The following is a 14,374-nucleotide window of genomic DNA, read 5'->3' as shown; positions in this document are numbered from 1 at the left end:
CATGATCCTGGAGTCCCGGGATCGAGTCCCGCATCGGGCTCCCTGCTAGGCAGGGAGTCTGCTTCTCCCTCTGACCCTCCTCCCTCTCATGCTCTCTGTCTCTCATTCTCTCTCTCTCAAATAAATAAATAAAATCTTTAAAAAAAAAAAAAAGAATTGGGGTTTAAAAAAATATATTAATAGTTTTGGGAGGTGGGGAGAGAACACTGAAACAAGGTAGAACTGAAGCAGCAGCAACATGGTAACAGGTTAAGACCACGGTAGTGGTGTATGATAAGAATTAAAAGTCATTGATTTGGAAGGACATTTGGTAATAATGTTAACACTAACATATTAAAACATAATTCTGTATTCTGCTAAAGAATAGAATTCCCGGGTATATAACATCAAACCTATTGAGGGGAAAGAGTGGAAAGAGAATAGAGTTAACTCATAGAAGGGAAAAGGGGGCAGGGGGAATGTGGCATATGTTAAATAGAAAAAATAAAATAAAATGGCAGAAATAAATCCAAATATATCAGACATGGTGACAAATATAAATGGACTATATTCTTCACTTAAAAGACAGAGGACTCTAAGAATAGATATTTTTTAATCCAGCTATAAGAGATGGAAAAAATAATAAAAGGAAAATACTAACTAAAAGCCAATTTTATGTTTTTTTTAAGTTTATAAAGATCACCACATATAGTAATTCTGAACTTGTATGTACCCAACAAGATAGCCCCCAAATATAAAAAAAACAAAAATGAACTTATTTATAAGGAAGAACAACAACATGCTGCAAACAGCAACCATAGTGGTAGAATAACATGCCTCCTTCAGCAATTGAAAGCCAATCCAATGACATACCTAGAACATATGGAACCCTATACCCAACAGAACGGGCTATATATTCTTTTCAAGTACACTTGGAACAATCATAAAAATTAACCTCAGGGTGCCTGGGTGGCTCAGTTGGTTAAATGTCCAACTCTTGATTTTCACTCAGGATGTGATCTCAGGCTCCTGAGGTCAAGCCCCAGGTTGGGCTCTGCACTCAGCGGGGAATCTGCTTGAGACGCTCTCCCTCCCCCTCTCCCTCTGCCCCTTCCCCTGCTCATGCTCTCTCTCTCAAATAAGTAAATAAATCTTTAAAAAAAATTATCCTCAGGGCACCTGGGTGGGTCAGTCGGTTGGCTGTCTGCCTTTGGCTCAGGTCATAATCCCATGGTCCTGGGATGGAGCCCTGCATTGGGCTCTCTACTCAGCGGGAAGTCTGCTTCTCTCTCTTCCTTTGTGCACTCTCTCTCAAATAAATAAAATCTTAAAAAATTATCCTCAATAACATCACAAAGTAAATGTAGATAAATAACAAATAAGTGATTATCATACAGAACATATTCTCTAATTTCAACGTAATATAATTAGAAATCAATCAGTAAAATTTAACTCAATCCCCAAGTGTTTGGGGGCAATCTAGTGTGTTCCCCAAACATATGAGGATTTAGTATCTATGTAGTATTCACAGATACTATCTGTAGAATGTCCCTAAACTATTCAAATTCAAATCTATATAATTAGAAAAGACTGAAAATTAATAGTCGTAAGAAGGTACCAGAACAAAATAAAACAATGGAATTAAGAAGAAGGCAATGCCAAAGATAAGAGCTAAAACTAATAAAATAGGAAACAAAGATCCATAGTGAGGACTAATAAAACAAAATATCTAGTTCTTTGAAAAAGACTAATAAAGTAGGTGGATCCCAAGGGGGGGAAAAAAAAGAGAATGAACAAAGAAAAATATTAGTATAAAGATCAAAAAGAGGGCACCTGGGTGGCTCAGTTGGTTAAGCATCTGCCTTCCGCTCAAGTCATGATCCCCGGGATTGGGTCCCGCATCGGGATCCCTGCTCCACAGGGAGTCTGCTTCTCCTTCTCCCTCTGCCCCTCCCCCACTGCTTGTGCTCAAGCTCTCTCTCCCTCACTCTCAAATAAATAAAATCTTAAAAAAAAAAAAAAAAGATCAAGAAGAGATTTTTAAAGATTACAGGGAAAATGTGAATTTTTATGCCCATAAATTGGAAAGTTTAGATAATAATTTCCTGTAAAAAATATAACATAAAATTGACTCAAAAAGAAATAGAAAAACAAGTTATAAAAAATTCATCCATGTTTCCATGTGGCACTGGTTTCACTTTTTACATTTAAATCTTTTGGTTAATTTGGAGTCATTCTGGAAGCCTGGGTGGCTCAGTTGTTTAAGCAACTGCCTTCGGCTCAGGTCATGATCCTGGAGTCCTGGGATTGAGTCCCACATCAGGCTCCCTGCTCAGCAAGGGGTCTGCTTCTCCCTCTGATCCTCCCCCCGCTCATGCTCTCTCTCTCATTCTCTCTCTCTCTCAAATAAATAATAAAATCTTTTAAAAAAACTAATTTGGAGTCATTTTGGTATATGGTATGAACCATGACTTCAGCTTTATATCCTTTTTTTTCTTTAAGAGAGAGAGGGCATACACGTGAGTGGGTGGGTGTGTGGGGAAGGGGGGCAAAGGGAGAGGGTGAGAGAGAATCTTAAGCAGAGTGCAGAGCCCGATGTGGGGCTCAATCTCACAACCCCAAGATCATGAGCTGACCTGAAATCAAGAGTCAGTTAACCAACTCAGCCACCAAGGTGCCCCTCTAGCTTTATATCCTGATGACTATCCAGTTGTTCTACCTTATCACTCAATTTATTCATTTATTAAATAGTGTATCTTTTCCCCACTGATTTTATATTTTTTAAGATTTTATTTATTTGGGAGAGAGAGTGCATGCGAGAGAGAGAATGAGAGAGCATGAGTGGGGGGAGGCTCAAGGGGAAGGGAGTAGAAGTAGCCTCCCCATTGAGCAAGGAGCCTGACATGGGGGTCAATCCCAGAACCCTGGGATCATGACCTGAGCCAGAGGCAGATGCTTAACTGACTGAGCCAACCAGGTGACCCCACCACTGATTTTTTTTTTTTAAAGATTTTATTTATTTATCTGACAGAAAGACAGCGAGAGAGGGAACACAAGCAGGGGGAGTGGGAGAGGGAGAAGCAGGCTTCCCGCTGAGTAGGGAGCCCAACGCAGAGCTCAATCCCAGGAACCTGGGATCATGACCGGAGCCAAAGGCAGACGCTTAACGACTGAGCCACCCAGGCACCCCTCTCCCCGCTGATTTTAATTGGCATTTTTGTTAAATGTTAAAATCCCAGATGCAGGCTTTATTTCTAGACTATACATTCAGTTTCATTGGTCTGTCCCTTTTTTCTTCTCTCTTTTTAAAGGCCTGATAATATGCTGTATTATCTAGTAGGCTTTTGATCTTAAAACCAGACATTATAAGGAAAGTAAAGTATATATAGTATAGTATATATAGCTTATCTGAATGTGGCTATAAGAATCCTCAATAAAATATAAGCAAACTGAATCAAGGGATACATAAAGAAGCAATACATCATGATCAAGCGGGGTATGTGTCAGGAATGCAAAGATGGTTTAATCTGCAAAATTCTATTAATTTACAATCTTGAATCTAAAGGAGAAAACCATGTCATCTCACGAGCTTCAGAAAAACTAGTAATATTCAATACTAATTTTTAGGAAACTCTCAGCAAACTACTTTAAAAGAGAACATCCTTATCTTAATAAGTACCTACCCAAACCAACAATAACCATTGTGTTTCATGGTAAAACTTTGGAAACATTTCCTTAGCAATGCCGACTATCCATCCTTCTGTACAGCACTGTGCTGGAGATCTTAAATTAGTCACAACGTAACAAGAAAAAAAGTGAATGAATTGGGAAGGGGAAAAAAAACTAGAATCATTCACAGATAATATGATTCTCCACATAGAAAATCTAAAAGAATCTACAGTGAAATTACCAGAACTGCTTGAGTGCCACAGGGCAACCAGAGACCCACACGGTATCATTCCAGAATACCAGCAACGAACAATGAGAAAATGTGACTTCTCAAAGAAACCATTTAAAACAGCAACAGAAACCAGAAGAAACTTAGAATAAACCTGTTCAAAGATGTGTAAGACTTTACACAGAGATCATAATTTATTAATAGACATAAAAGAAAACTCTACATAAATGGAAAAATACACCACATTCACAGATCTGAAGAACTGTTATCATAAAGATGATATCCGTTTATTCCACAGTAATCCGTAAATTAAGTAGAAATTTCAACCTGACAGAGGTTGTTTCTGGAACTTTACAAGGTGATTCTAAAATTCTGACAGGGATGGACTCATCTAACAAGATATTGGAATTACTGTAAAGCTTTGGTATTAGCTCAGGGATTACAAAAAGACTAATGGAATTGTTATGGTCTGAATGTGTACCCCCAAAATTCATAGGCTGAAATCTAACCTCCAGAGTGACTAAGCTTGCAGATGGGGCCTCTAGAGTAGTACTTAAGATGAAATGAAATCATAAGAGTGGGACCCTGATCCAATAGGATTAGTATCCCTATAAGAAAAGACAACAGAGAGCTCTCTCCTCCCTCCCTCTCCCCCTGCCTCCTCCCCATGCCACTGAGCACACCATGGAAAGGCCATGTGGGGACATAGCAAGAAGGCAGCCATCTGCAAACCAGGAAGAGAGCCCTCACCAGAAACTGAATATGCTGGCACCTTGATCGTGGACCTCCAGCCTCCAGAACAATGAGAAAATAAATGTCTGTTGTCTAAGCCACCCAGTCTGTGGTATTTTGCTAAGGTCACCTGAGAAAACGAATACAGGAATAAAAAGAGAACTCAGAAACAAACCTACATACATATGGCAACTTGGTATATAACAGAGGTGGTGTTATAAACCAACTGAACTGAATATTTAGTAAATGTTCTTGGGAATGTGTGTGTGAGCAAGAGAGAGAGGGAGAAACTATGTATCACGTTAAAATTAAAACTTTACAACAGAAGCCATCATAAAGAAAATTTTTAAAACCAATAGAAAAATGAGATCAGGGATATGATGATACCTTTTATTTCTTCTTGTCTGACTGCCCTACCCAGGATTTCCCACTCTGTTGAAGAGGATTGGTAAGAGGGGGCACCCTTGTTTTGTTCCTGATCTTAGAGGAAAAGTTTTCAACCTTTTGCCATTGAATATGATGTTAGCTGTGGGCTTGTCATGTATGGTCTTTATTATGTTGACATATGCTCCTTCTATGCCTAATTTGTTAAAGAGTTTTTATCATGGATGGATATTGAATTTTGTCAAATGTTTTTTTCTTTGTCTATTAAGGTGATCACATGATTCTTTTCTCTCATTGTGCTAATGTGACCTACCACATTGATTGATTTGCATATGTTTAAAACATCCCTGCATCCCAAGGATAAATGCTACTAGATCATGGTGAATGATCCTTTTAATGTGCTGCTAAATTTGGTTTGCTGGCATTTTACTGAGATTTTTCATATTACTATCCATCAGGGATTGGCCTGAAATTTTCTTTTCCGGTAGTGTCCTTTTCTGGTTTTGGTATTAGGAAAACGATGGCTTTATAAAATGAGTTTGGGAGTGGTTCCCTCCTCTTCGATTTTTTGGAAGAGCCTGAGGATTGGTGTTAATTCTCCTTTAGATGTTTGGTAAAATTCACCAGTAAAGCCATCTAGTTCTGGGCTTTTCTTCATTAGGAGATTTTCTTTCTTTCTTTTTTTTTTTAGGATTCTACCCATTTATTTGACAGAGAGAGAGACAGCGAGAGAGGGAACACAAGCAGGGGGAGTGGGAGAGGGAGAAGCAGGCTTCCTGCCGAGCAGGGAGCCCGATGCAGGGCTCGATCCCAGGACCCTGGGATCACGACCCGAGCCGAAGGCAGCCGCCAACGACTGAGCCACTCAGGCGCCCCAGGAGATTTTCTTTTTAAGATTTTATTTATTTGTGAGAGAGAGAACACTAGCAGGGGGAGCGGCAGGCAGAGAGAGAGGGAGAAGCAGGCTCCCCTCTGAGCAAGGAGCCCGATGCAGGACTCGATCCCAGGACCCCAGGATCATGACCTGGGCTGAAGGCAGACGCTTAACCGACTAAGTCACCCAGGTGCCCCTGGGAGATTTTCGATTACTGATTCATACCAGGAGGAAATATGCACAGAAGACACAGACAAGCGTGTTCACCACAGCAGAGTTTGTAATAATAATTTCCTAAAAGGTAGAAACAACCTAATGTCTCTGGTTTGGTTTATTCATAGCATACATCAGTTAAAATTTATGAATTCAATATGTATTTCTCAAAATTGATAAATCTCACAAACTTTGTTAAGTTTAAAAAGCCAATACTGGGGGTGGGGGGGGTGCCCGGTGGCTCAGTTGGTTAAGCATCTGGTCATGATCACAGCGTCCTGGGATAAGACTGGCATCCGGCTCCCTGCTCAGCAGGGAGTCTCCTTCTCCCTCCCCCTGCTCTTGTGCTTTCTCTCTCTGTCTCTCTCTCCCTCTCAAATAAATAAATAAAATCTTTAAAAACAAAAACAAAAACAATGCTGGGACACCTGGGTAGCTCAGTCAGTTAAGGAATTGACTCGATTTCAGCTCAGGTCATGATCCCAGGGTTGCAAGATCAAGCCCCATGTCAGGCTCCGCGCTCAGCACAGAGTCTGCTTGAGAGTCTCTCCCTCTTCTCCCTTCCTGCCCCCCTCCCCATGCATGCACATGCGCTCTCTAAATAAATAAAAAATAAAAGCTTTTTTTAAAAAAAGCCAATGCTAGAAGATATCTTTTATTTAAATTTAAATTTGTGAAACACATAAAATAGTATATACTGTTTGTGAATATATAATATGGAGGAAAATATGAATATACTCTTGGGAAAAGTACCCATTAGCTCCAACGTGTGTGGCTGCCTCTGAGCGACAGGCATGAAAGGGCTAGAGTGGTGACCCTGTGGCTCCACAAAGTTTTACTTCTGGCTTTTTTTTTTTTTAGTGCTCTAAGCAAATATTGCAAGATGTTAACATCTGTTCAATCTCAGTGGTTCATGGCTGCTGGAGGTGGGAGTGGGGATAGTATGTTTGAAATGTATTAAAATTCAAAACCCTGAAAAAGAAAAGAAAAGGCCCACAACAAGTAGCCAGGGAAGGACAATTAACAGAAAAACAGCATCGTGGAAACCAAGGGGAAGGGTGGGCCTCGTCCAGGGCTGCCGAGTTGGCTGTTGCCCACATGATGAAGAGGGTGCACAGACTCTCGGCTACCATCACCACACGAGTGATGGCGGAGGAAGCCGGCTTGCAAGGGCCATGCTTTGGCCAACTCTAAGCTTGGCTACGCCGGGAAGTGGCCGTGCATGGTACCTGCAGGGAAAGCAGCCCTCTGCCCAAGCTGGAAACATCTGGACATTTTCAGGAAGGTAAAGGAAGTAAGTATAGGGCAAGGTTAAGATTGGGGCCAGAAGGGATAGAAAGGAAGGCTGATGATGGAGGAGGTGGTGTGGCCTTGCAAAAAGAGAGTGTCTAGGAAGTAAGGCAGGAGGGGGGTGGGGGCAGGGGTGGAGGAGGCAGCTGCCAGGCTCCCAAGCGGAGAGGCCAGAATCCAACAGACCCTCCTGCCAGCAATACAGCCCACTCTGGATCCAGAGAGGGGAGCTGGCCCTGAGAGCAGAAAGATGATGGAGGGTTGTACTCACCATTAAGTTGAACAGATGTGCATTTACTTAAATGAGTATTGGAGGGAAAAAAAAAAAAAGAAAGAAATAACTAGCCACTAAATGTGTGATTTCAGAGGAGATGGCAGCAGAGGGGGCCCATGAAGGCAGTTAAGCAGCCTGAGCTTTGGGTCTCAACACAAAGAGCCCAGCCCTGGGGACCAGAGCATGTCCACCCAGCTGATGTATATTTATCTTCACATATATATTTTTAAAATTAGGCAGAAGTTTGGGGCGCCTGGGTGGCTCAGTCATTAAGCATCTGCCTTCGGCTCAGGTCATGATCCCAGGGTCCTGGGATCAAGCCCCGCATCGGGCTCCCTACTCGGCGGGAAGCCTGCTTCTCCCTCTCCCACTCCCCCTGCTTGTGTTCCCTCTCTTGTTGTGTCTCTCTCTGTCAAATAAATAAATAAAATCTTAAAAAACAAAACAAAACAAAAATAGGCAGAAGTTTGGAAACCATCCCCTCTGGAGGAAGCGATGCCAGGCTGGGTGTTGATGGGGGTTTGGTTCTGGTTGAGACTGACTCTCCCATCTCCCACGCTTTCAGGACCTTCTCAATGACCTGTTCGCCTTCATCTTCCTTGTGGGGGCTGTAGTCATAGCTGTGAGAAGCCGACAGACCATGCCCATGCACTACTTCATTGCTGTGGTGAGTCTTTCGTGTTGGGAACTCCAGAAATCACCTCTTCTGGAGAATGGGTGTTTTCCCCTGACTTAAGGAAAGGACTTCTTTTCTTTTCACAAAATCTTGGGACCCGTGCAAAGTTTAAAAGTAAAGCTGGTCAATGTTTCCAAAGAAGAAGCCACTTAAATAAAGATGCCGTCCAGGGAGCCAGCTGAGCTAAGGGCTTCCTCCTCCTAGCTGCCTTGATCCCCAAGCCAATGGGCCACACCCAGGCTGGGTTTTAAGAGAGGGATGCTGAGGTTGGGGGAGGGGCAAAATCGGAGTGTCTCCGGGGGAACCAAGGGATGTGTTAACCAGCACCTGCTGACTAATTAGAAACAAGGAGAGACTATGCCTGCTTTGGAATGAAAAGCAAAAGTTCCTTCTTCTGTTTTCTAGATCCTTATTGGCGTGGCTGGACTTTTCGCCTTAATTGATGTGTGTCTTCAAAGAAAACATTTCAAAGGCAAGAGAGTCAGAAGGAATGCGCTGATTCCCCCTGCAGGAAAGGAGCAAAAGTTTGAAAAGCCAAAGGAAGGAGAAAAGCCACCGGAAAATGTACCAGGAAAGGCACCAGAAAAGGCAGGAGAAAAGCCCAAGGATAAAGGAAAGGGAGGCAAGAAATGACAGGAAGGAGTGACAGCGTGTTTTACTACAAAACATATGTCCACTGTCTGTCTTTTCTTCTCTCTAGAATGGTTTTTTCCTTTCCATCCCAATAACCACCTTTGCTTGGAAAAGAAATTCCTCTTTAAATGGATTTTAAAGCTTAAAGTTGACGTAAACATTATTTTGCTCATTCAACAAAAGGTACTGAGTGTTTTGGTGCAGAGGGCAAGATCAGAGCTGGGCCTCTTGGGGCACCTGCCTGCCACAGGGCACACGAGGTTTGGGGGACCAGCAGTGTGGGCGACACTGGCTGTCAACAGTGATCAGCCAAAAGGGCCAGAGGAGAACAAGAGACTGCCAAACAAAATGAACATTTTGTTCATAGTGATATTTGTATTTTCTATTTTTTTTTTTTTTAAGCATCCAGGTAGTCCCTATGAGAAAAATCAGTTGTTGGCCTTCCTTACTCTTACTTTGCAGTTTAGCCTTGGTCCTCATGTGAGGTGCACTTAGGAGGAGGGCAAAGAGGTGGTGTCATCCCCTCAGGGTTCAGGGCCTCCAAGAGCCAGTCAGGCTGGCACATGGGCAAGGCAGGATGGGCACAGGAAGAACCGAGGGGACTCCAGCCAGCCCTCTGGGACCTGCAGTGTCTCCCTCAGGGAGGACCTGAGCATAAGCCCTGAGCCAGGCTCAGCTGGGCCCTGGAGCCACGGTTCCCGCCCAAGTGACAGGGTCCACCTCTGCCGGGAGAGCACATACTCGGCTGCTACAGAGCAGCAAGTGAGGCTGGCAAGAGGCTGCAGCCTGGTGGTCGGCGGTTGGGCGGGCGGGGAGCCCATGTAGGCTGGGCAGGATGACGCATAACCTTACCGAAAGTGGGAGCAACCAGAGGGGGAGGTACCTTGAACTCAAAAGTGCAGCCTATCCTGCCATGTGACCCGAAATTCCTCTCCTAGGTATTGAGCCAAGAGGAATGGTGTATTAGAATGTTCATAATAGCCAAAAGGTAAAAAAGAGCCTAAATGTTCAAAAGGAGATAAATTAAACTGTGCTACGTTCACAAAATGGAATACTACTCAGCAATGAAAAAGAATAATGATACAACATGATGATGAATAATGATAAAAATAAAAGATTCACAACGACGACTCTCACATCATATTGAGTGAAAGAAGGCACACACAAGAGAAGGACATACCCTATGATTCTATTTCTAAGAAGTTCAAGAACAGAGAAAAATACAGTGAAAGAAATGGACACACTATTTGCTTCAAGAGGAGTTTGAGGACTGACTACAAAGGGGCGTGAGGGTATGAGAAAGTTCTTTATTTTCACTGGGGGAAGTAGTCACAGGTATATACGTCTGTCCAAGCATTCAATTGTATACTCAACACCTGTGTATTTCATCATATGTAAATTTGATCTAAAAATGTAAGCACAACAGAACTGTGTTCAGAATTTCATGGAACAGGGTAGACCTTGCTGAACTCCTCTGTGTGGCCATCCCTCTCAATCCCTGGAGGCGGCTCTCGGAGCAGGCAGTTCCCCACATCCAGACAGAGAAGGCATGCAGTGGGCCTGGGCTGAGGCTGGAACATAACGATGCAGCCACCTGTCATGCTGAGCCAGGAACCCTGGGACAGGGCTGTGGTCATCAGAGACTTCAGGAAGATGCCCCTTTGGAGCAAAACTACATCAGGTGAGTATCTGCTAGGAGTAGGGAATGTATCACCTATGGATCTGGTCAAAATGCAGATTCTGAAAAATCCTAACTAGTACATTCAGAGTAAAGATGGATACTGTGTGCCTAAAACAAAAATTGTAAAGAAGACAATAAGCTAACAACAGTTCTTAGTGGGGAGGGGTTGGTGGGATTATGAAAAAGATTTTAAAATTTAACAGGAGAGTTGACTAATAGAATGGACAGTTAGTGTTATGGAAAATAAAGTCCACATTGCTTGGTAAAATACAGGAACTTGAAAGATAAAGAGAAAATTCCCAAAGCTTTCAGAGCAAGAGAAACAGCACAAAGATGTTACTGACATGAGAACAAAACCAAACATCAAAGGCTACCTGGATATTAGAAGACAACAAGGCAGGGGCACCTGGATGACACAGGTGGTTGAGCATCCTACTCTTGGTTTCAGCTCAGGTCATGATCTCAGGATCCTGAGATTGAGCCCCACATCACGCTCCACGCTGACTCTCCCTCTGCACCCCCCCAAAACAAAAACATCTTTTTTTTAAAAGGGTGGGGAGTGCCGGGGTGGTGCAGTTGGTTGAATGATCAACTCTTGGTTTCGGCTCGGGTCATGATCTCAGGGTCATAAGATCGAGCCCTACACTGGGCTCCATGCCAAGCGTGAAGCCTACTTAAAAAAAATTAAAAATAAAAATAAAATTAAGGGGGGGCGCCTGGGTGGTTCATTTGGCTAAGCGCTGCCTTCGGCTCAGGTCATGATCCCAGGCTCCTGGGATCTAGCCCTGCGTCGGGCTCCCTGCTCAGCAGAGAGCCTGCTTCTCCTCTCCCTCTGCCTGCCACTCTGCCTATTTGTGCTCTCTCTATATATCTTTGTCAAATAAATAAAAATTTTAAAAATTTTTTAGAAATTTTAAATTAAGGTTAAATGAGGTCATAAGGTTAATTGGTTTTCTTCTCTCTGTATCAGAAGCAGTGGTGGGAAGTAGGAAACTGAGTAGAGAAACGAAACAAGCTTTATAGACAGAAGACCCCTCAGAACTTGAAAGTGTCAAGGAGACCATGAAAAGGAAAGATCTCAAGAGAAAGATCACATTAAGCTGTATATGAACTCTTGGGACCACCCTCAAGCAGTGGATGCATGGATTTCACCCTAGACAGCAGATCAAAGGCCTGGAGAAGTAAACCACAGGGAAGGCCATGACACAGGTCTCAGACTGGAAACTCAGGCACACACAGAACAGATCAGAATAGCACTGCAACAACAACGGGACAGGGCATCTGGACAGAATGTCAGTAAGGATATAGAAGACTTGAACAATACTATAAACCATCTACTCCTAACAGATATTTGTTGAACATTACCCCAACAACAGCAGAATACTCATGCTTCACAAGTGCATATGAAAGCGTCTGTAAGATAGACCAGGTGTTAGGACACAAACCAAGCCTCAATAGATTTAAAAACACTGAAATCATACAAATTATCTACTTTGATCATAATGGAATGAAGCTAAAAATGAATAACAGAAGGAAAACCGGAAAACTGACAAATATGTGGAAAACAACCAATGGGTCAAAGAAGAAAACAGAAAAAGAAATTAGAAAATACCTACAGATGAATGAAACTAAAATACAACATACTAAACTTACAACATAAACATACAACATACTAAAACTTATGAGATGCAGCAAAGGCAGTGCTCAGAGAGAAATTTACAGGTGTAAATGCCTACATTTAAAAGGAAGAAAGATCTCAAACCAATAACCTAACTTTACATCTTGATGAACCAGTAAAAGACCAAACTAAACCCAGAGATAGAGGAAAGGAAACAACAGAGATTAAAGCTAAGATAAATAAAACACAGAGTAGAAAAACAATAATCAACAAATCCAAAAGTTGGTTCTTTGGAGGTATCAACAAGATCAACAAACTTTTACCTAATGACAAAAAAAAAAAAAAAGACTAAAGTCAGAATTGAAAGTGAGGACATTATACTGATGATAGAGAAATAAAAAGAATTACAAGATAATTCTACAATAGTTGTATGCCAAAAAATTAGATGAAAAGACATACACACAAGAAACACACGATTTACCTAAATTGACTCAAGAAGAAATAGACAATCTCAACAGATCTATAAAAGATCAAAATAGTAACGAAAACCTCCCAACAAATAAAAGTTCAGTACCACCAAACATTTAAAGAATTACCAACCCATCTCAAACTCTCCCAAAAAACAAAAGACAAAGGAACACTTTCTAACTCATTTTATGGAGCCAGCATTACAAAAGATACCAAAGCTAGATAAAGATATCACAAAAAAAGAAAACTATATCCTAGTATTTGTTATGACTATAGATGTAAAAATTCTCAACAAAATTTAGCAAACCAACTCTAACAGGACATCAAACTTATTATACACTATGACCAAGTGGGATTTACCCCAGAATACTACTGCAAAGTTTTTGAAAACTGAACTGAGGGGGCAACTGGGTGGCTCAGTCATTAAGTGTCTGCCTTCCACTTAGGTCATGATCCCAGGGTCCTGGGATCAAGCCCCACGTCAGGCTCCCTGCTCAGCAGGAAGCCTGCTTCTCCCTCTCCCACTCCCCTTGCTTGTGTTCCCTCTCTCACTGTCTCTCTCTCTCTCTCTGTCAAATAAATAAGATCTTAAAAAAAAAAAAAATTTACTAAAAAGAAAAAAAAAGAAAAGTGAACTGAGGGGCGTCTGGGTGGCTCAGTTGGTTAAGTGTCTGCCTTCAACTCAGGTCCTGGAGTCCTGACATTGAGCCCCACATCAGTCTCCCTGCTCAGCGAGGAGTCTGCTTCTCCCTCTGCCCCTCCCCCCTGCTTGTGCGCGCTCTCTCTCTCTCTCTCACTCTCTTCTTTCAAATAAATAAATAAAATCTTTAGAAAATTGTTTAAAAAAAAAGAAAACTGAACTGACATTGGATCCACAGTTCAGTGGTGGTAGGATATTGTGGCCTAAATCTAACCAGTTGATTGCCTGCTTAAAAATAAAAAACAGGGATGCCTGGGTGGCTCAGTCGTTAAGTGTCTGCCTTCGGCTCAGGTCATGATCCCAGGCTCCTGGGATCGAGTCCCACATCGGCCTCCCTGCTCGGTGGGAAGCCTGCTTCTCCATCTCCCACACCCTCTGTTGTGTTCCCTCTCTCTCTGTCTCTCTCTCTGTCAAAAAATAAATAAAATCTTTAAAAAAATAAATTAATTAAAATAAAAATAAAAAAAAAAACAAAACCCAATGATCTCTATAGGAACTAAACAAATCCAGAGTTCATAGCATAATATGAAAAATGTCCAAGATACAATCAATATTTAGTTGACATACTCAGAACTAGAAAAATCTCAACATTTTATGAGAGAAAAGACAGTCAACATAGAGCAACCCAAGAATAACACAAATGGTAGATGATTAGACAAAAACTTGAAAGAGAATATTGTAACCATGCTCTAAGAATAAGTGAAATAAATGGATAAAAAGTCTTAGTGAAGAAATATAAGATATAAAAAAATCATATGGAAATTTTAGAACTGAACACAATAACCAAAATACAAATCTCACTGGATGTGCTTAATAGCAGAATAGAAATGGCAGAGGAAGGAGTTAGTGAACTTGAAGATAGATTAAGGGGCGCCTGGGTGGCTCAGTCGGTTAACCATCTGCCTTCAGCTTGGGTCATGATCCCAGGGTCCTAGGATTGAGTCCCGAGTCGGG

At 41.9% G+C, this 14,374-nt stretch overlaps 1 protein-coding gene across 1 annotated transcript in view; it reads left to right on the top strand.

Moving 5' to 3' along the window:
• CMTM2 (CKLF like MARVEL transmembrane domain containing 2) overlaps positions 1-8,953 on the top strand; it is a 27,109-nt gene extending 18,156 nt beyond the window's left edge. Inside the window, exons 8-9 of the mRNA XM_035024520.1 lie at positions 8,210-8,311; positions 8,726-8,953. Of these exons, the coding sequence (XP_034880411.1) occupies positions 8,210-8,311; positions 8,726-8,953 (330 nt within the window). The remainder of the gene's footprint in view (positions 1-8,209; positions 8,312-8,725) is intronic.
• Positions 8,954-14,374: the final 5,421 nt, after the last annotated feature.

The sequence above is a fragment of the Mirounga leonina genome, unplaced genomic scaffold (assembly GCF_011800145.1).
Source record: "Mirounga leonina isolate KUSES-001 unplaced genomic scaffold, KU_Mleo_1.0 Mir_180, whole genome shotgun sequence".
Taxonomy (NCBI): domain Eukaryota; kingdom Metazoa; phylum Chordata; class Mammalia; order Carnivora; family Phocidae; genus Mirounga; species Mirounga leonina.
This window is presented reverse-complemented; position numbering and strand designations above follow the sequence as displayed.